This window comes from Phyllostomus discolor, chromosome 6, assembly GCF_004126475.2.
Source record: "Phyllostomus discolor isolate MPI-MPIP mPhyDis1 chromosome 6, mPhyDis1.pri.v3, whole genome shotgun sequence".
NCBI classification, from domain to species: domain Eukaryota; kingdom Metazoa; phylum Chordata; class Mammalia; order Chiroptera; family Phyllostomidae; genus Phyllostomus; species Phyllostomus discolor.
In genome coordinates, this window is record NC_040908.2 from 19,214,099 (window position 1) to 19,236,793 (window position 22,695).

The 22,695-nt window shown below is 42.7% G+C and overlaps 1 protein-coding gene across 8 annotated transcripts in view; it reads left to right on the forward strand.

Annotated features, from left to right (window-relative positions):
* The window catches only part of RASGRP3 (RAS guanyl releasing protein 3), a 101,274-nt gene extending 89,324 nt beyond the window's left edge, over positions 1-11,950 (forward strand). For all 8 annotated transcript variants that reach the window (XM_036027843.1, XM_036027846.1, XM_036027844.1 and 5 more), the window contains 4 exons: positions 3,605-3,641; positions 5,727-5,852; positions 6,387-6,751; positions 10,943-11,950. In XM_036027843.1, the coding sequence (XP_035883736.1) occupies positions 3,605-3,641; positions 5,727-5,852; positions 6,387-6,751; positions 10,943-10,951 (537 nt within the window). In that variant the 3' untranslated portion in view covers positions 10,952-11,950. The remainder of the gene's footprint in view (positions 1-3,604; positions 3,642-5,726; positions 5,853-6,386; positions 6,752-10,942) is intronic.
* The last annotated feature ends 10,745 nt before the right edge of the window (positions 11,951-22,695 follow it).

The following is a 22,695-nucleotide window of genomic DNA, read 5'->3' on the forward strand; positions in this document are numbered from 1 at the left end:
AGGCCCAGAGAGGATACCCCAAGTTTCCCAGGGTTGTGCAGCCAATACTGATCAGAGCCAGGACTCAAAGGCAGGTGTCCTGACTCTGAATCCTGTGCTCTACCCACACCACTGCAACAAACAACGATTGCACACTTTATTTCCCCACATCTGATCATTCTTTGGAAACTAAGGTCAGCTTTGGTCCGGGTATTAAACAAAGACTATTGGGCCCTGGACATCTCCTGGTTGACACCCAAGTTACAATAAGGTGGAGAGCGTGGTACTCTAGTGAGGGTGGCCCGGCAGCCGAGTGAACATAACTGCTCCTCGGCAAGGTGCCAGAGCTCAGTTGTGTCAGCTTCATGCAGCGGTCATGGCCCACCGTCGGCTCCTATTGCATTCACTGCTGATGGTATACGCTACTAGTAAGTTACTGTTTCCCATCCCATTCTTGAAGAGGGGCCGCAAAGGCAGGAGTTTGTTTTTAAGCACCCCCCTCTGGCAATGGTTAAATGAGAGCCAGTGGTTACCCCCAAGGGGTCCCAGCAGCAGACGTGGTCAAGGGGCAAGGCAGGCCTCGCCAGCTCCCTTCGCCCACCCCAGGGGAGGGGAACTGCTTCTATCAGCTTCACCTCTGGGACTGCATTACATGACCCCTTTGTCAGAAAACAAATCTCTCCTTTCCCATGTTTCTGTCTTCTTTTTTTTTTTTTTTTAAGATTTTATTTATTTATTTTTAGAGAGGGAAGGGAGGGAGAAAGAGAGAGAGAAACATCAGTGTGCGGCTGCTGGGGGTCATGGCCTGCAACCCAGGCATGTACCCTGACTGGGAATCAAACCTGCAACACTTGGGTTCGCAGACCGAGCTCAGTCCACTGAGCTACGCCAGCCAGGGCCTGGCAGTAGGTTCTTAACGCAGCTCTCACAAGGTAGAAAATGCTGGGCTTGGAGTCTGGAACCCTGGCTTTGAGTCTCAGTGCTGCCCCATATATTAACTCTTTGTCCTTGACCAAGTTATCAACCATCTCTCTGTATTTCTATCAGTAAAGGGGGTCAATATTACCTGTCATGTTGTTATGATGATTAAATGATATAAGACATATTGCATGTCACATAGCTCAGTGTAAATATTTCTGTTTTTTTAGTGTTCCTTGATACTTTTGGAGTTTAATGGAAATCAACTCAAAGTTTTAATGGTCCTTTAAAAAATATGTATGTGTTTAATCATTGATACACTCTGATTTGATCTTGACTCACAAACATTTTAAAAAGTCCATTGGTTTCAAAGGGATTTATAAATATAACTCTTTAGATATATCCCTGAAAGGCATTGTAGGGGAATGCAAGGAACCATTTTTCAATGCCTGGACTACCTACTTTTGAAATAAATTCCATTTTAAAGATAAGGAAGACAGACACTACTTGAAATACATTTATTTTAAAATTAGAATTTCAGAGCTGAAAGAGTTTTGCTAATTCCCTTATTTGAAGGTCTGGAGAAGTTGAGTGACTTCCCTAAGGTCACATGGATCTTTAGCAGCAGGTCTGTGACTCATATCCAGGTCTCCTGACTCCCAGCCCAGTGCTCCTTATACCACAATCCGTCTCTCCAAATGTACAGCTGCCTCCCATCAAAGGACTGGAGGGAGTACTCCTGCACACATGTTTACACGAGGCCACCCTCCCCTGGCCTTGGCTAGCAGCCTCTTCCTGCCCAGCGTTGTCTCCTAGTTATTAAGTGAGCCTTTGCAAGCAATGCCCTGGCTTCCCCTCCTGAGAAGACTCATGTTCGACCATATCTTTTTCAGCGGTTCCTGCCACTATGCTAGTAGTGTGCCATATCTGGACATTAGGATGCTTCCTAAACCTTACCTTTGCTTGTCCTAGATCAGCGGCTTTTGCTCACACTCACAGCACTTGGGAGTGGTGACTTCCTGTCTTTATCTCAAGTGACACCTTCTTCTTTCCCTAGTTACTAGCCATGAGACTTTGCCAAGTGACTCCACTGCTCTGTACCTCAGTCTCCCCACCTGAAAAAGCGAGGAAATTGTTATCTCCCATCCCATGAGGATATTGTGAGGATGAAGTGAGTTAATGCACACCGAGAGCTTAAAACTGTGCTTCTCCCATAGCAAAAGTTGAATAAACCTTAGCTATCAGTGTTATTATTCTTAGTACTATGACCAAGCGCTCAATGAAGAAACAGTTTATCACTGCAAAGTTTCCCAGACACAGGACCTTCCAAATTATTTAATTTTCTGGATCATCACACTTTCTTATTATTAAAAAAAAGAAGAAGAAGAAGCAAACAAGATGATCTTGAAGGTCCTTGTGGCTCTGACATGATGTCACTGTCCTGACCACCCAGTTCCCTTGGCTGCATCGTCCCCTCCCGCCCTCATCCGCTCATCCTAGGCACCTGAGGCCTTGCTCCCAGGCAGTTGTCTTAATAATCCTTCTTGTCCCCAAGGTAATGTATTGCCCTGTCTCAGGAGGCATTTACATCCTATTAATATATTTTGAAGAACCAAATAACTTTTCAGTCTCAAAGGAATCCCTCTTCTCTGGGGGAGTTTTATCAGGAGGAGGACAAGGAGCAGCCTTTATAATGCCCCCGAGTCACTTTATGTTGGCAGCTACTTATTCTTTTCCTCCGGCCATAATACCCACACTGAGGGTGTGCTCCCCTCGAGGGCACTGTGAATGACACCTCCATCAGCCTCAGTAGGCCACTAGACCTGTGTCTTTCAAAATTATTTTATTAGGTAGATACCAGCCACCTAACCTAAGCACTAAAAGGGTAGGAGTGGAGCTTCTCCAGCTTGAGCTAAGCCCATTTGATTCACCCATACTCTGCGTTTCGGTGCCCTGGTTACCCACATGCAAGCGCTGTGAAAGGCGTGAGAAAGGATATGGGAAGGCCCCTTCTTCACCAAGTTTCCATTGTGTCACAAGGGCAAAGACACCACCACCAGGACGATGTGCCCGAACCGCCTGGGCAAATGCCCTCACATCTCTCCAGAGACATCTGTCACTTCCTGCATCCTACTTCCTCCTTGGTTGTCGGGGTCTGAGCCTTTTCTGCATCCCCTGCAAGCTCTGGTACAGGCCACGACACTGAGCAAAGGTGGACAATGCATGCACAAATGAAGGCTAGATCCTTTCCTCTTCCATAGTCTTTCCAAGGACTAGTGCTACTCAGAAAATAACCCAGAAAAATATAAATGCTTTAGTGGGAAGTACACTGCTTAGGTTGCTTAATTTCCTGTAGTGGGCACCAAGAGCAGTGTGTGATTAAAAATAAAACCAAAGAGACACTCTCCCCCATAAATTTTGCTGAGAGGGCATGATGCTAAATTACAATAAATGCACCCACGTCAGTTTCCCATCCCAGCTCCCATTTGGCTCCCAGATGGAAAAGGGAAGCAAAATTCCTGTTATCACCCCAGCTGGAATGGGCTGGGGAGGGCTCTTCTATCTGACAGGAAGGGTGTTAGGAGCAGCTACATCCTGTTTGTGCTCCCTGAGTCATCAGCTTCCCAGGACTTCCTTCTTCCATGGCCTTGTTTTCTTTCCAGAGTTTTCTTCAGATTCCCTGACATCCCTTTGTCTTTTGTTGCAGCTCTGGGGAATAATCAAGCAAGGCTACAAATGCAAAGGTGAGTAAATGTTACTGTGTTAACATTTTTAAACACGATGTTTGGGACAAAAATGAAATTTGTCAGATGAAACTGCAAAACTCTTGGTATCATGAAGAAGCTGGGTCTTTTGGGCCACCGGCAACTGAAGAGTTAGTATGTTCAGGAAAGGACTCCCTGAGGTTTTGAGAGCCCAGACTGGATTTTCACAGCTTGTTGGACAAGGAAGCAAACCACCTCTATCAGCCTGCATACACCTAGCTCCCCTCTCTAAGATGTTGTGCTAAGAATCATCAACACCCAGATGAGGTGGGAATTCTGAAGTGGGACAGACCAAACTCAAATGCTGTATTATGAGAACTTTATCCTTCAGGGACAAACACACACACACACACACACACACACACACACACACTTCCTTCTGTAATACGTATGCATTGCTGTCGCTCTCACATAGCTATTCCTTTCTCTACCAAGTCACAGATGATGATGAGAAAAGAGGAGGAACCTTACAACACTTTTGTCCCTTTCAATGAATTCATTTATCTAGGTTCCCCATTTAATTAAAATGTATAAACGACTAAATAAATACATATGTGATGAATGCAATACACATGCGAATTACTGGGCATTTAGGTCTGTGTTGCTATTTGTACATATGAAATTACACATTGTTGATAGTTGATCTAAGAAATTGCTGAATATTTTATACAGACTCTTTCTACTGGTTCTTTTAAGATCTGATAATGCTCATGAAAAATATGATAAAAACTACAGAAAATGCCTTCAGATTAACATTGATCCCTTATGATGCCTTTTGTTCTCCAGCCACCTTTCAGTATTTGGCCCTCATTTTGCAGGAATAGAATACTTTTCTGAATCTCAATGAGAGCTACCTTTTAGTGCTCAAAATGAAATCCTTCCCATCAGCTCTTTGTATCAGTGTCTTAGTCTAACTTGGCTTTTTACTTTCAAGCAACAGACGCTGTAATATCTTATTGCCCATTAATTTATCTTGGTTTCTGTCCCTTGTACCTTAAAAGACACACACACACATACACACACAATTTATGAAGATGTATAACAATTAAACTCTTGGATCATCTTTGTACATATGGTATTTTCTCTTCAAGGTGAAGAGAGCAAAAAATCTAAAATAGACTTGAACTAATATATTACAACTTGATCTTTCTATGATGTCATTACAAGACCATTTGAAACAACACCATCTGGGGGAAAGTAGGTGTTGGAAATCATTAGATCCTCTGATGATAAGAGAGCAATATACTCTTTAAAATGATCATATCTGCTCAAGGAATCTAAGGGAAATGTGGGACTCTCATCAGACGAAACAATTGTGTGGCTATCTTCCAGAGTGGCCAGAATTTTCTACGCCCAGTAGCAATTAACATTCTACTCTTTAAAGTAAAACATCCTAGTGAGAAACTTCATAGAATCTCTGCGTGCCATTTCAAAGCCACAGTGAAATCTGGAACATGTCTATTGAGCATATGCCCACCTTACCTTCTGTTTCTATGCAAAGCAAGGAGGCAGAAGATATAATCACATGCCCTGGAAAAGGTGTTGGGGAATGGAGAATGCAGACAAATACTGAATGGAGGGACACCTCGCTGTAAATGATCAGCCTCAGCAGTTGGTCCTGGGGGACACCAGAAGCTGAGGCTTCTCATCCTCCTTCTGGCCCAGACAGCCTGTTTGTGGGGAATCCATCTGGGCCTGGGAAAGAACCCAGGACCCACGTGACTTGCATTTAGTTTGGGGCAAAGACAGCTCTCCATTCAGCTGAGCCCCTGCTTGTTGGCTCCCCAGCACTCAATGAATTGTGTAGAGGAAGAAGCTAAAGAAATGTAAGAGAACTTTAGGAACTCCAGGAAGACAAGAGAGTCCCACTGGCCCTTTTCCAGCCCCTAGACACACCCTGTGCGCCAGGGCCAGGCTCTGAGACTCAGTACAGAATCTAGGATGGGGGAGGGGAGGGGGGAGGGGAGAAATGGGCGACCGGCTCAAGGGCCGCTCTGGAAGTCTGGTCAGTACCAAAGGGTCTTGGTTCACACTAATCATTTGTGATACTCTGGGACTTTTCAGACTGTGGAGCCAATTGTCACAAGCAGTGTAAAGACCTCCTGGTTCTGGCCTGCAGGAGATTTGCCCGGGCTCCTTCCATGGGCAGTGGCGATGGGTCGCTGCCTGGAAGTCCCTCATTGCCCCCAGGTAACGTCCTCTACTTTCTGAGCATGATTTCGTCTAGGTTCTGGATCTAATCCTTGTCAGAGTCCTCATAGACACCAAGGCATTCCTCAGGGTGGATGGCAGGGCTCTTCCCTCGAGTCCCCTTCACTCCTCTCTGCTTTCAGGTTGCACCAGCATGCAACTCGCCTACTGTTGCTGTCTCATTCTGTCTCTGGTCTGTTGCTCTGGGACCTTACCTGTGGGACTCCTGTTGTTTGCACCAACTTTCGATGTATTTTTTAAGATTTTATTTCTTTATTTTTAGAAAGAGGAGGAGGGCGAAAGAGAGGGAGAGAACATCGATGTGAGAGAGAAACATCGATTGGTTGTCTCTTGTAGGTGCCCCAACTGGGGACCAAACCTGTAACCCAGGCACGTGCCCTGACTGGGAATCAAATTGGCAACCTTTCACTTTGTGGGATGAAGCCCTATCAATTGCGCCACACTGGTCAGGGCTGATGGTGTGCTATAAAGCAGTCAGATGCCAAATAATCCCAATAATCTTTCCCTCTCCAGTGCAAGATGAGGTGTTCGAGTTCCCTGGTGTCACTGCTGGACACCAAGACCTGGACAGCAGAGCCATCACACTGGTTACGGGCTCTTCTCGCAAGATCTCTGTGAGGCTGCAGCGGGCCACCACCAGCCAGGCCACCCAGACCGAGCCTGTATGGTCAGAGGCTGGCTGGGGGGACTCAGGGTCCCACACCTTCCCCAAAATGAGATCCAAGTTCCATGACAAAGCAGCAAAGGACAAAGGCTTCGCCAAGTGGGAAAATGAAAAGCCCAGGGTACAAGCTGGCGTGGATGTTGTTGACCGGGGCACCGAGTTTGAATCTGACCAGGATGAAGCAGACGTGGGTGAGACCCGACAGGATGGTGAGGTCAGTGCTGGGTCCGACCACAAATGAAATCAGAAGAGAAGCTGACGGGGGCTCAGATGAGTGTTACAGCGAGTCCTGGAGCCAGCCTGGTAGCTTTGAAAGTAGAATGGTTGGGAATCAAGACGTACCGCTTTTTTAGTTTTGCCACGCTGGCTAGTTATGTAACAAAACTGTTTCTTCTCTTTGGACCTCAGTTTCATCCATCATAAAATTAAACCAAATAAGTTCTAAAATCTAGTGAAAGTGGCCTTGTCAGGGTACTGAAATGATGTGTCGAGGACCCATTGCCTACCCAATGAATGCGTGGTGTGCATTCATTACACCAGTGTACTGTACCGACCTGCTTAGTTCTCCAAGTTAGAATCAGGAGGCAGTGGGCGCACAGGACTGGTAGGAAAAGAAAAGTTGGAAACTCTTACCCCTATTCAAAAAGAGGCTCTGACAGCCTTGTGGAGAAGGGAGTGGCGAAAATCAGATACACAGGGACCTCAAGGTTCTATAAGCCAGGCTCTGCCTCCACACAAAAATTCCACTCAATCATCCAAAGCAAATTGGGAAGCATATGGAATTTGTTAGAACAAGCTGAAAATATAAATTAATTCAAGATGGACTTAGATGTATTTATTAGTCAACAGTTCATAGTGTGTGAAGAAAAAAGATTCGAGGAAATTGGTGTCATATTCCTAACCTTCAAAGCAATGTCATGGAGGGCAGCCATTGTCTCCCTACTGAATCAGCCTCATAAACCCAATATTGGGTTAGGCAGAGATCCTCCTGGACCCAGCCAGTGCTTTTTATTCTTACGGGTGGTCCTGCACATTCCACACACTTCAGGAGACCTAAACACTCAGTCTCCACAGTTTCCCATGATGAGAAAAACTAATGATCTTTAACCAAAATTCCTCTCTTTCCTTCGTCATTGAAAACAATTAATAAGGAGGACACACATTATCTTTGGTCATATGAGGTTTATTGCAAATTCCTGTTGAGCCATCTTTTCCCTTTCTTACAAGACCAACTTTTAAAAACAACTTCATCAAGATATACTTTACATACTGTCAAGTTTACCCATTTAAAGTCTATAGTTCCATGGTTTCTAATATATTGACAATGTTGCACAACCATCACTGTGACCTAAGTTTAGAACATTCTGTCATTCTAAAGAATACTCCTGTGCCCATCGGCACTCACTTTTCATCCCCCGCACCTGCCCTAGCTCTAGGCAACCAACTCATCTGCTTCTTGTACCTGCAGATTTGCAATGCCAACTTTATGTTTAACGTTCCTCCTGCCAATCATCCAGGCAAACATTTCAGTGCTACCCACCGCTTCTTTTAATTGTCTAACATAGTTCAAGCTGGGAATATAAAGATGAATAAGAAAGCTTCAGGATTTGATGACAGAAGAAGACATCCTAGGGCAATGGATCCTATTGCACGGTCCAAAGAAGGGCTCCGGGAGTTCACGGCAGCCCATTATCTTTTGTGTGAAATTATATATGGACGCCTGCTCATGCCGGGGGGGAGAGTGTCTTAAGGGGGTCTGCACACCAAAAAGAGCAAGGAATCACTGTGTTAAATTTTTCATCTGATGCCTGAAATTGTGCTAGTCACCCCAAGTGCCACCTCAGCCTGCAGAGGCCATTTCCGTGAGCACCATGGCTGTCATTGAAATCTCGGAAAAAGAGCTTCTGTGGGTAGAGTAACAGGATGCCCAGCCAGAGCTCTGACGGTGCCCACCCCATGGACCATCTTTGAATTCAGACAAGTACCTGTGTTTGTTGAACAAACAGTGGAACTAGCCGTGAGCCCACTTCTGTTGACTAGCAACGTTCAAGTTACTTAAGCCTTGCCCTGGCTTAGGAGAAATTCACAGGCTATCAGTGTGGGGAGGCCGCTGCCATGGGTAAGATTTCCTGATCTTTAATCCCTATAAAGAAATAAAAACAAAGACCTGTTTAACATTTTATTTAATTCTCTAAAACTTGGAACTTTATACTCATGTGTTCCCTTACCCTTTCAATCTTCTGATCTCACAAGTCAAAGAGATGGTTTTCTGACCACTAGTACTTAATTTCGTTTACGGTAATTAAAGAAGACAGTATGTTCTTATGTAAAATGCATATGACATATAGTCTTACCCTCATCCAAACCAGAAAATGAGGAGACACCCTTGTTTAGAGAAAAGGCAAGCAGGAAAAAATGTGACAAAATTACAACAAGAGTTAAAAATGTAGACAAAGGACTTTTCAAATTTAAGAGTTTTTCTGCCAGGCAAGATCAGTGAATGGCTTTAGGAGAAATGGTCTACACATTTACTATTTAGGTTCAGATCATGTTCATGAGTCCTATACATAAAGATAAACAAAGAAGGCAGTTGGGTGTGTATATTTCCTTCAGTGGAGTTCCAGCATTTACATTCATTTTATTTTTTTTAAGATTTTATTTATTTTTATTTTTTAGATAAAGGAGAAGGGAAGGAGAAAGAGAGGGAGAGAAGCATCAATGTGTGGTTGCCTCTCGCATACCCCCTATTGGGGAGCTGGCCTGCAACCCAGGCATGTACCCTGACTGGGAATCGAACCAGTGACCTCTTGGTTTGCAGGCCAGTCCTCGATCCACTGAGGCACACCAGTCAGGGAAATATTCATTTTTAAAATATAAGGGCAGAAACATTTTCTGTGATGGTGGATATCCTTTCGCCAGTGACCACTGAGCCCATGGATGGCAAGAACAGATCAAGATCATTTTCTTGGCAGTAAGAATGTATATATTTTTTTACAATGCTTCTCTGCTTTTATTATCTTCTGCTAACTTAAAATAATAACAAATTTAGAAGGGCTAGGAAGTGCTGGACTAAACAGAGTTAAATAGGTTTATCTATACAAGGTCTGTCCAGAAGGTATCCAGCCACATCATATGAAAAATAGAGGCATTTATTGAAGAAGATGCAAGATACAAGAAACATTGTACATAGGACAATGATGCCTCAGTCAGTCTCCTTCAAAGTAGGCACCTTGGGACCTCACACAGTTCTCCCAATGGCCATCAGCTGCTCCATTGTATTTTCCTGAATTTTATCAACAGTCTGAAGTCTTTCCCCTTTCAAAGGTGACTTCAGTTTTGGGAAAACTAAGAAGTTGCAGGGCACCAAATCTGGGCTGTAGGAGGCTCTGTCACCTGGGTGAACTGATGTTTTGCCAAAATTCTCTGCAGGAGATGTGATGCATGAGTGAGCACATTGTTGCGATAAAGCAGCCAATCACCAGTTGCCCGTAGCTTTGGCCTTCTGCATCATCCAAATAGCTGCCACGGAGGAATGTTCAAACTTAACATAAAATTTGATGCACATTTGTTGCTCTACTTGCTCAGTCATTTTGAATGTGATGGCCACACAGTACATATGTTCACTCAATGGTGTCTTCTGCCCCAACTGAGTAGTACAGTGAAGTCGTCATTGTTCATACATGTGCACTCCAGTCCACGCCCCCTGGCTGCCAGTTTACATCTGTCATGCAAACCCTTCTCGTTATATTAACAATGGCTGGACTTTTTCCAGTCAGCCCTCATCTATACCTATATATACTAGTATAGATATATATCTCTTTCCCCTGTAAATTTTCTCAGTGTCCTTATACTAATTTATATTGTGAATGTCTAAGAGGGGAACCTCAGCAATGGGTATTGGAAGAACCAATGTTTTGTAGAACACCCTTTAGGGAGAAATACAGTAAGCATCCTTATTGGACTTTGTACGGGAGTCTTTAAGATTTCATGTATTGGGTGCATATGATGTTTTAATGGCCTCTAAATCTTTTTTTTAAATATTTTATTTATTTTTAGAGAGAGGGGAAGGGAGGGAGAAAGAGAGGGAGAGAAACATTGATATGTGAGAGAAACATCCATCTGTTGCCTCTCACATGCCCCCAACTGAGGACCTGGCCTGCAACCCAGGGATTGATGCCCTTTTGATGCCCTGACTGGGAATCAAAACAGCAGCCTCTTAGTTTGCAGGCTGGCACTCAGTCCACCGAGCCACACCAGCCAGGGCACACCCTCTAAATCTTGAGAGTACAGGTACTAATCATTTGAGATGTTTCCTCAAATAAACCACATTCTAGAAATGTTCCTTTTTTTTTTGTCGTTGTTAAATGAGATGCAATTGTACAACAGGTTCTGATTCGTATTGCAGGACGGCTGACTTTAGTGGAGGACACCAAAGGCGTTTGGAGCAGCAAGATGAAAACTCAAAACAGTCCAATTCTCAGGAAGTTACCTGAAAAAGATATCTGGACATTTACTGCCTTATGACACCGTGGGATCTCCCTGATTGGACTGTGGGACAGAAGCTTTACCCTATGAACTATTTATTTCCTTGTCCTCTGCCCCTGGTCAGGTGCCATGAACTGTGTTACGTAGCGGGTGGGTTTCTCATGTATCTCTCTCTAGAGCCATTCATATACGGGTGAAATGAAAGCTTTTGTGCATGTACTTGACACTTACTCTCTAAACTCAGGCTTTGCTTTTTTTGTGAAAATATTATTTCAGTATTTTTATAAACTGTTTTTTTTGGGGGAGTGTTCAATGAGGAGTTGATTTTGAGGGTTTATTTGTGGGGTTTTTGGATGGGACCAGGACTTAACATTTTCTTGAGGGACAAGGATGCTCTTCAGATACTGGAATGCAGTGATTCTTGTAATGAGGATCTGTTGCAAGAAGAAACTGTTTACATTGTTTTTGTAACATGGTTGCTATTAGGATGTGTAATAAGCCACACATTTATATATCACCTTAGTCTTACCAATTTCGCATCACTAAGAAGCTCTGACACAGCCATGAAAAGTCTCCTAATATTTATAATGGCCATAAATTATAAATATTATAATTTGAGAATTAACTATCCTTGTCCTACCTGATATGGATTAGTCATTTTTCTTAGAACTTTTATTAAGACTGCTATTGGCGCTCTTCCTCCTGGGAGCATGCCCACACCTTGCTTCCCTCTCTGGTGCGTGACTCCTAAACTCTAGGGTCCCCCCACGAGACTTGCAACCAAGGGAGCAGTGGGCAGCAGCAGCTGGCCTAGGGCTACCCCCCTGACCCTGTCTGCAAAGCCCTGTTTCCTCTGACTCTCCGGTGAGCCGAAGCAGCCCCGCCTAGGCTCACTTCTTTCCTGTAACGTTCCTAGAGTGCCAAAGCAGCTGGTGTGGGCTCTCTCCCGTTGCTTCTTCTACCCTAAGCCCTTCCTGGTTTCCCTGTCCCCAGCTTTAACAAATGTATTTAAAAAAAAAAATTCTGCAATTAAGAAATGTGAGTAACAATTAAAAAAATCAATTCAAGTCATTGGAAATAAAATTTAGAAGAAAGAAAAACCACATCGTGAAATGAAAAACAACCAGTAATTTTTAAAAACTTGAAATAGTTCTAAGGATTTTGTTGGCTAACAAAGAAAAATTTTGCTTGTGAAAGAAAACTCTTGTGTTCTTCCTAAGGAATTGCCACCCATCATTCAGAAGTCATAGAAAGCAAATAATCACAAACTACCTTTGATTAATATTTCATTAAAATACTTAAAGGATCCATATTTTCAATATCTCCCTTTGACCCCAAAATAGCTACACATGGGCCTGTTTGTTGCATGATGAGAAGAAAGAGAACTTGGTTCAAGACATTCAGAAGCAGAGATGGGGTTGTGCCTGTGGGCGAGGACAATGACCTTCTACAAAGTGACCGGTCAGAAAGTGTACCCCAGGAGGTGCACCGGTCTGCATTTGGGAGTTTGAGTGTATATATTCCATCTAAGACTGAATTCACTTCTACTTGGGGCCGTCACCTCAGTAAAGAAATGCCCTCTTTTTCCCCTTTACCCAGTTGAGGACATTTCTGCTCAGCAAACGTTTCATCTGCTCTGGGCAGGTCCTGTGCTGGATGCACAAGGACCAGCGGTGCCTGACCTCTGCCCTCCGAAGGTGAGAGCCTGAGGGTGTGGAGGCAAGATGGCTGCTTAAAATACAGTTTCCCATTTGCTAGGACTGACTTCATCGGGTGACTCCGAGATCGATTTGCAGAGAGACTGCAAATCCAAGGAAGCTATTAGTGGAGGGAGCTGTGATTAAGCCAGGTCCTAAGAGCGCTAACCATGTGGAAGCACGTCAGAAGGCAACCAGCCACCCCCGAGTGCTGGTTCTATGCATATACATTGTCTATTCCTCTTCATAAATGCAATGAACATACATGTTAATAAAATTAAAAACAGAAACCGGCAACTTAAGTACAAACAACCTTTCTTGTGTGTGTGTGTGTGTTATTTTTTAATTTAAGAAAATTCAGAAAGAAACTTCTTAATAAATGTTGGACTGTTCCTTTCAAAGCAATTATCACTTGCTGCTCAGTATGGGTTATTTTCGAGTTTTCACATATAAGAATTTTTATTGTCAGCCTTCTTCTGACAAAGATACTACATTACCTTGAATAAAAAAAACAAACAAAAAAGAAGATAAACATTATAATGTCCACATTTTGTGCACATTATACACGAGATTATTATGCCCATTATTATACCCATGTATAATGCACATTCTTATTTTTTCCTCGAATATTTGGGCAAAAAGTATGCATTATACATGGCAAAATACAGTACATCTGTGTACATGTATGTAAATATGTATATTATAACACTATTTGAGGAAATTTGAGTCCATGAATAACTTTATAACTTTGATTATATCATTTAATTTTTTTTCACATATTTTTGTTTTTTTATTTTATTTAAATTGTTGCAGTACAATTTTCTATCTTTTCCCAACCCACTCACCCAGCCCTCCCCTCCTCCCTCCCATTTCCACCTGCCACTAGTTTTTATCCATGTATCCTTTATGCTTGTTCCTGTAAACCCTTCCCCTTTTCCCCTGAAATTCCCCTGACGTATTTTTATTGTTGTTCAAGTATAGTTGTCTCCATTTCCCCACAATACTCCCCTTCACCCCAGCCATCCCACTTCCCACCCTTGATCCTACTCCTCTTTGGCTTTGCCCTGGTGTGTCCTTTATACTTGATCCTGAAAACCTTTCCCCCTCTTTCCCCCCATTATCCCCTCCCACCTCCCCTCTGGTTACTATCAGTTTGTTCTTAATGTCAATGTCTCTAGTTATATTTTGCTTGCCTGTTTGTTTTGTTGATTAGGTTCCACTTATTGGTGAGATCATATAGTATTTGTCTTTCAATGCCTGGCTTATTTCACTTAGCATAATGCTCTCCAGATCCATCGATCCATCCATGCTGTTGCAAAGGGCAGGAGCTCCTTCTTTATTTCTGCTATGTAGTATTCCATCATGTAAATGTACCATAGGTTTTTGATCCATTCATTTACTGATGGGCACTTAGATTGCTTCTAGCACTTTGCTATTGCAAATTGTGCTGCTACAAATTTTGGGGTGCATAGGTTCTTCTGAATTGGTGTTTCAGGATTCTTAGGGTATAGTCCCATGGTAGGGTATAGTCTTCTTGATGAATTCTTCCCTTGAGTATTATGAAGTGTCCTTCTGGGTCTCTTTGTATGGTCCTTGTTTTGAAGTCTATTTTGTCTGATATGAGTATTGCTACCTCAGCTTCTTTTTCCTGTCCATTACTTGGAATATTTTTTTCCAGCCCTTCACTTTCAGTCTGTGTAGGTCTTTTGTTCTGAGGTGGGTCTCTTGTAGGCAGCATATGTGTGGGTTGTGTTTTCTTATCCATTCAGCTACTCTATGTCTTTTGATTGGAGCATTTAATCCATTTACATTTAAGGCTATTATTGATAGGTACTTATTCATTGCCATTTTTTTGTACCTGTGTTTCTCTCACTCTTTTTTTCCTCTTAAAGCAGACGGTTTAACATCTCTTGCAGTGCTGGTCTGGTGGAGGTGTATTTCTTCGGCCTTCTTTTGTCTGGAAAACTCCTGATTTTGCCTTCCATTTTAATTGAGACCCTTGCTGGATAAAGTAGTCTTGGTTGCAGGCCTCTGGTTTTCATTACTTGGAATATTTCTTGTATTACCTTCTGGCTTGGAGCATTTCCATTGAAAAGTAAGCTGCTAGCCTTATCAGTTTCCGTTGTGTGTTACGTCCTGTTTCTCCCTCGCTTCCTTCAAGATTCTCTCTTTGTCTTGGAATTTTGTCATTTTAATTATGATGTGTCTTGAAGTGGGCATCTTTGGGTTCCTCTTGATTGGGACTATCTGTGTTTCCTGGATTTGTGTGACTTTTTGTCTCATCAAATTAGGGAAGTTTTCCATCATTACTTTTTCAAACAGGTTTTCTATCCCTTGCTCTTCTTCTCTTTCTGGTATCCCTATTATACAGATATTATTATGTTTCATGTTGTCCTGCAGTTCCCTTAACATCTCTTTGTTCTTTCTGAGTCTCTTTTCCTTTTTTTGCTCTTTCTGGGTGCTTTTTTCTACCTTGTCTTCCAGCTTGTTGATTCAATCCTCTGCTTCATCTAGCCTGGTTTTGATTCCTTCTACTGTGTTCTTCAGTTCAGAAATTGTATTCTGAATTTCCTCTTGGTCCTTGTTGATAGTTTTTATTTCCTTTTTCATGTTGATATAGCTTGCAGTAAATTCCTCATAGTTTCCCTGTAGTTTTTGGTAATTCTCTGTGAGCTCATTGAGCTTCCTTATAACCATTGCTTCAAACTCAATATTTGATAGTTTACTTGCCTCTATTTCATTTAGCATTCTTTCTGAGGCTTCCTTCTTTCATTTGGGGTTTGCTTCTTTGTCTTCCCATTGTTTGTGAGACTTTTCTTGTTAGCCTCTGCTTCTTCAATTGATCTGTTCTGACTGCCTGGGTTAATGATGTGAACTTCTATGGTAGGAGACCTGTGAGATTCAGTGGTGCAGTCCCCTTCATCTCCTGACCTTGATGCTCTCGGGATGCCGTTTATATTGGCTCTCTGGATGTAATTGGGTTCTGATTGTTGTTGGGTAGGTCTTTGTGGGTCTTTGGTGGGTCCTTCCCTCCAGCTGGTCGGCCAAAGGTCACTCCACCCACCACATCTTGTTTGCTGTTGTGCAGGTGCTGCCAGAAGAAAACCACAAAGCCCAGGGAACAAACCCACAGCGGCAAAAATATCCCCCCCTGCAATCTCAGTATCAACAGCAAATGAGCTAGTATTAATAAGGGTGTAAAGAGATTAAGACTATTATAAGAAAGGAGATAAATAAACTATAGTATAAATTCTAGTGACTTAATATGCACAAACTTGCTGGACAAGAAATGAACGTTAAAAAGCTATGCAAGAAAGAAAATATTGCCAATCATGGAGAAGACCACAGTGGATTTTATCTTGGTAGCCTCTAGTATTTACCATTATTTTTGTTTTCTGGATCTGCCTCTGGTGATGTCAGATGTTGACCCCACCCCACCTTAGGCAGCCTGCTCTGAGACTGCCAGGGATCCACTGTCTACAGTTGTCTCCATCAGTTGTTAATCTAGTCACTCTGCAATCCGCAGTCAGGCTTAGGCCCCATAGAGCAGGACAGAATCCCTCCTGGGGCTGGAACTGTTGCTTCCCCCCAGGCTGCTGCTGCTCAGAGGGGAGTGGTCTGCCTGAGCAGGTTGGCTGCTGCGGTGTGGGTGCCAACTCAGCACCAGGATCCCGGCGGCCACCTCTGTCTGTTCTCTCCCCAAAGCTTCCGTCCCCAGTCTCTCCTCAAGCATCTCTGATCCACTCTGCACCCCCTTTGCCAGGGATACTGTCAATGGCTGTCTCTTTCAGTTGTTAATCTAGTCATTCCTACTCAGCAGTTCACTTAAGCACCAGAGAGCCAGGGCAGTCTCTCCTGGGGCGGGGCTGGGGCTGGGGAGGGGAGTGGTCAGCCTGAGCAAGATGGCTGCCGCCGTTTGGGGGAGGACTCAGCACCGGGACCCCAGCAGCTCCTCTCAGCTCTCTCCCCAAAGCTGCCATCCCCAGTCTCTCTTCAGGAGTCTCTAGCCCACTCCATCCCCGCCTCTGCCGGAACCCGGGTAAGTGACAGCACATGAAAATCTGTGCGTTCGCCCATTAAGCGGCTTTTTGCATCTCCAGCCAACTATCTATGGCAGGGAGCAACCCTGCTGCTTTTCGCCACTGGTTGTTTTCTGTGTACTTTTTGGGCTCTGGTGTTCTAGGCCGGGGATCCCAGCTTAGGGTTTAGACCCCATTCTTCTCAAGGGGATCCAACGGGCCACTTAATGATCCCTCTGGTGTTGCCACCTGTGGGCGCCCGGCCAGCCCTCTCGAGTATCCACTATACTCCTTACCAGTCGGTTAGTACTGAAGCTGATTCTTCTGTCTGTCCAAGGTTGTAAGGCTTCTCTCTTGCTATTGTTCAGTTGTTTGTTCTGGGTAATTTCTCCACAATTGAGTTTTAATTCCAGATTGGCCCTGGGAGGAGGTTAGTGTGGCTTCCACTCACACCTCTGGCATCTTGCCGATGTCTGATTATATCATTTACTCACAACAATGGTAACTGCGATATCCTATAATCAGTAAAATAAACAAAATAGGCAAACCCATGATGGAGCAGATACATTCCTCCAGACCTTCCTTTTGTGGTTTTGATCACTGTTACCTTTTAGGTGAAAAGTAAAAACAAAACTTTTGACAGTGACTATCATTAGGTACCAGGAGGGGATATGTTAGAGGATGCAGTTGAGCCTTCACTGAAAGATGTACAAATTGGGTTGATGCTTTTTTAGACCTGTCTAAACCAGAGGGTGGCCCTAATTGGTATTTGAGCAATTTAAGTTGAGCGACTGTCTCCCAAATTAATAATGTTCCCAGATTTCTGTGGTAATAGAGCCTCCAAAGGCAGAGGAGTTTGCTGTTAGAAATACAGGACTCCTACAGAAGGGAGCGGTTCATCATGGTAGGCGTATGGTATTCTTAAAGTAAACACATTGATTTTGCCAAAGTATATGAAACTCTAGAATGACTGAGGAGAAATTTCAGCCAAACGAGATCACTACAATATACCTTTGGCATGCAATCCACAGCCAGATTGAAATTCCACCTTTGTCTCTTAGAGTCATGAGATCCTGGCCAAGTCAATGTATACCAATTTGAGCCTCAGTTTCATTTAAAAAAAAATATCTCACCACCTTCCTCAGCTACTTCATAGAGTTGTTATAGAGACCAAGTCAAGTCAAACCATATTATGTAAAAGTACGTTGTAAAGACCTTTTAAGTGAATATTATTTTGCAATTAAGCAGGATTCTTTTCCAAAACTGTCTTTAAGCTCTCAGACTCTGTGTGTTGTATGGCTGTGTACTTTGGAGGCTTTAAATACATTTAAATAAAATTTGTGTCAATAGGGCTTCTTTAAACAAAGAAGTACCAAAGAAAAATACTCCAGTGTGTAGAGTTAGTTCTGGTCTGTTTTCTAACATCAGTTATCCTTGCTGTTTGAAAATAGCTGAGCAAGAGAAAGAAACCAAATGGGTAAAAAGTAAAATGAATTTTAAAAAAATAGGGCAAAATATAAGTCTGGTTAAGAGTCTGTCACTTGAAAAAAACTTAGTGTACTACAGGGAGACAATAAGAAAACAAAAATTAACTTTTAACATAAAAGCATGTCATTTGTTTTACAACCATTCAAGGTGGTAATGACAGGAAACCCTGGAATTTAGGCTCATCAGGAAATAGCTTTCTCCAGCTGCACCCAAACCAGCTTGCTGAAGTCTATTGAGTACTTGGACCACAAACAAAAATATTTTCTTTTTAAAATGTTAATGGCAAGCATGCTGGAAATCACATTTAGTGACTTGCAGTTTATATATAATAGCATAAGGAAAGCTTTGCGAAGGCAGCTGGACTGAGCGCTTCAAAAATAAAATGTCATAGAAACTGGAAAAAAGAGGGGAGGACTGGTTTTGGATCTGATAAAACATGTTAACCAAATGAAACACAACCATCCAATGCAATGTTGTAAGCCCTGGATTTTGGATTTTCGACGGGAAAATAAACAAAGGTGACACTTTGGGGGAGGAATGGGGGAAATCTAAATACGGACTACGTATTAAACGATGTATTGAAGGTTAATTCACTTCCATTCATAGTGATTTATTGGCTCTTCAGAAGAGTGTATTTTTAGGAGATGCTTGCTGGTTGGTGCAGTTACCGATGAAGTATTAATATCTGTACTTTCAAATGGTTGTTAAAGGAAGTTTTTGCATAGAGAGAGAAAGCATATGGGGCAACATGGACAGTTCTGAATACAGGTAAAGGGTACATGGTATTTGTTGTAGTATTTTTAAAACTCTTCTTACGGTTTGTAGTTAAAAAGGAACATTGGGGAAAGAGAAATCATTACTTTTTTTCTTATTGGAAATCATTTAAAAAGCAAAAATACGAATAAAAACAAAACCAATTCCATCTGCAGAGAAACTAGGGGGGTCTGAAGCCCCAGGCCAAACAGAGGGAAACTGACCCAGAGCACCGCGGACTGCTCAGGGGGGCGGGCAGGAGGACATGGAGGGAAGTGGCTGCAGTAGAGAGGGGTTCGCTGGCTGCAATACAACTGACAAAAACATGCGGGGGCCACAATCACCCTTCGCAGAGCAAAGGGGCACACTCTGAAGTGCTTGTCTTCAGTCCTCTGTTTACAACAGAAGGGATGAAGATCCCAGCTGGCGGCGGCCCTTTCTTCCTGGCCCTGGTGCGGTTCTGAGAAGCAGAAGAGTCAGAACACACAGGGAATATTTGTAAGACGTGATGTCTCTACGATAGTAGAGTGCCAGAGTCTTTTTGATGGGGGGGCGGGGGGAACCCTACAGTTGTGAATCCTGCCAAAATGTAAAGGTTAGTGCGTAAGATTAATTTCATCTGTCTTAGACACTACCCTGGCTCCTTTCCTAAATGAGCTTCCCACAGATTTTGGATAAAAGTTCAAAATTAGAGTTAAGACAAAACAAAAATGCAGGGCATATCAGAGAAAAAAAAAAGAACACTTAGACGAATGTCAGACCTCTCACCGGAAAAAAAAACCCAACCAACCAACCACCATTACTGAACTTAACCCAAACTGTTTCTCCAAGAAATGAATTTGTCTACTTATTTAATCCACAGAAGCCATGAGAATAATAAGTACTTATTGTTTTAAGTAATACCGAACACTGCGCCATCCTAATACCCTGGCATCTGTCTTCTTCCTCACTTAATCTCATTATGCTACAATTACCTGTTTCTGACTCGGCCACTGCCCGAGAAAACAATGCCAAAGGCACTCGTGTTTGTTGAACTGAGCTGCAGGGCTTTTTTCTTCTTCTTAAAAAAAGTAGGACGCAACTTAACAAATACTGGTCATTGAAATACTTATTTTTTCAAGACTTTCCCTCCAATTTCTATGGGACATATTACATACATGTTCTACTTCCACCCAAGGCTTCTTCATTTACATGTAGAGGACAATGATGATTTACTGTGCAAGTTCTCGTGCCAACAGTCATGTTTATGAAACCTTTTAAAAAATCCTCACCCAGGGATGTTTTTAGACTTTACAGAAAAAAAACACTGATCAGTACTACCCCCCCCCCCCCCCCACACACACCCTGACCGGGGATCGGACCTACCACCTAGGTATGTGCCCTGACCAGGTACTGAACCCACCTTTTTGAGTACGGGATGATGATCCCATTAAGCAGCCTGGCCAGGGCACAACCTTCACCCACACAATTTTGCCAACTAAGGACAATAAAAGATTCTCCTATTTGAAAAAACCCTAGAATTAGATTCAGACCTCTGGCCAAGATGGAGGCATAGGTAGATAGACTTTGCCTCCTCACATAACCAAAAGGACAACAAATTTAAAAACAACAACAAAAATAACCAGAACTGCCAGGAAATCGAACTGTATGGAAATCTGACAACCAAGGAGTTAAAGAAAAACATTCATCCAGACTGTGCCACAATGAACGCAGCAATGTGGGCTGCCCCGCCCTGGAAAATACCTAAGGCCTCGCCCCTTATTATGTAACAGGCATGCCAAGACAAAATATGGCCCAGATAAAAGAACAGGTCAAGGCTCCAAAAACAGAACTAAGCAATGAAGAGATAGCCAACCTATTAGATGCAGAGTTCAAAACACTGGTAATCAGGATGCCCCCAGAAATGGTTGCATATGGTTGCAAAACAGAGTAAGTGAAGGCTATGCAGTACAATAAAGCAAAATATACAGGGAACCAACAGTGAAGGGAAGGAGACCGGGACTCAAGTCAATACTTTGGACCAGAAGGAAGAAATACACTTTCAACCAGAACAGAATGAAGAAACAAGAATTAAAAAAATGAGGCTTAGGAACCTCTGGGACAACTTTAAATGTTCCAACATCTAAACCATAGGGGTGCCAGAGGGAGTAGAGGAAGAGCAAGAAATCAAAAACTTATTTGAAGAAATAATGAAGGAAAACTTCCCCAATCTGGCAAAGGAAACAGACTTCCAGGAAGCCCAGAGGGTCCCAAAGAAGTTGGACCCAAGGAAGCACACACCAAGGCACATGATAATTACATTACCCAAGATTAAAGATCAGGAGAGAATCTTAAAAGCAGCAAGAGAAGAGGAGACAGTTATCTCCAAAGAAGTTCCCATAAGGTTGTCAGCTGATTTCTCAAAAGAAACTTTGCAGGCAAGAAGAGGCTGGAAAGAAGTATTCAAATCATGAAAGGCAAGGACCTACATCCAAAATGACTCTATCCAGTAAAGCTATCCTTTAGGATGGAAAGGAAGATAAAGTGCTTCCCAGATGAGGTCAAGTTAAAGGAGTTCACTTATATGAAATGTTAAAGGGATTTATCTAAGAAAAAGATGATAAAAAATATGAGCAGTAAAATGACCACACACTCAGAAGTATCAACAACTGAACTTAAAAACAAACTAAGCAAACTAGAACAGAACAGAATCACAGAAATGGAGATCACATGGAGGGTTGTCAGCGGGGAGGGGGGAGGGGGAAAAGGCACAGGGAATAAGCAGCATAAATGGTAGGTACGAAATAGATAGGGGGAGGTTAAGAATAGTATGGGAAATGGTGAAGCTGCAGAGCTTATGCGTATGACCCATGGACATGAACTAAGGCAGGGAAATGCAGGTGGGAGGGGGTGCAGGGCGGAGGGGAATAAAAGGGAGAAAAAAATTGGGACAACCGTAATAGCATAATCAAAACATATTAAATAAAAGAAAAAACCCTAGAATTAAACAGCGAAGGGATACAAAACAGATTGTCCATCATAAGTTTTGTATGTGTGAGCAATCTGGATATTTTAGGCTGTTTTGAAGTTGTTGTAAGGACGGTGGTGAGTGAGTTCAAACATGCATACTTACTTCAATTAGTGACCTGAACCCTCGGAATACATTAATGTACACAAATGCAGAAGTGTAGTGCTGAACAATGCAATGAACACTCCTAGTGATTTAGGATCACATTAGTGAAAAACAAGAGAGACAAGACAAAGCACAGACAAAAGTTTTATTTTATTTAATGTTATTTTATGATGAATATCCTTCTATTTATAAAGATAAACCTAAATAAAAGGCTTTCTCTGTTAAAAATACAAATGAATAAAATACCATCCAAATTATTTAAGAGGGCAATGATTAGGTACACACACTTAAAATATATTTTCAAAAGATGAGGTAAAGTATCTAAAAAGGTAGGATGGGCACAACCTATAAACACATCCAAGTAGAATAATATAAGTGACTTGGGCAGTGGGGAAAGTTAAGCATATGTAGAAAGGGTTTCAGACGCTTTCCATTAGCAGGGATTTACTTAACTCTGCCTGCACAGCCGGACACTAGAGCTCGGTTTTAGATCCAGAGCAAGACATAAAACGACAGCGGCACATCCTTAACAATTTCCAGCATTGACATCCTGTTCCTGTTCCTGGTACAGGGTGGAAACAAAGCACTAACAAAAGGCAGTTTG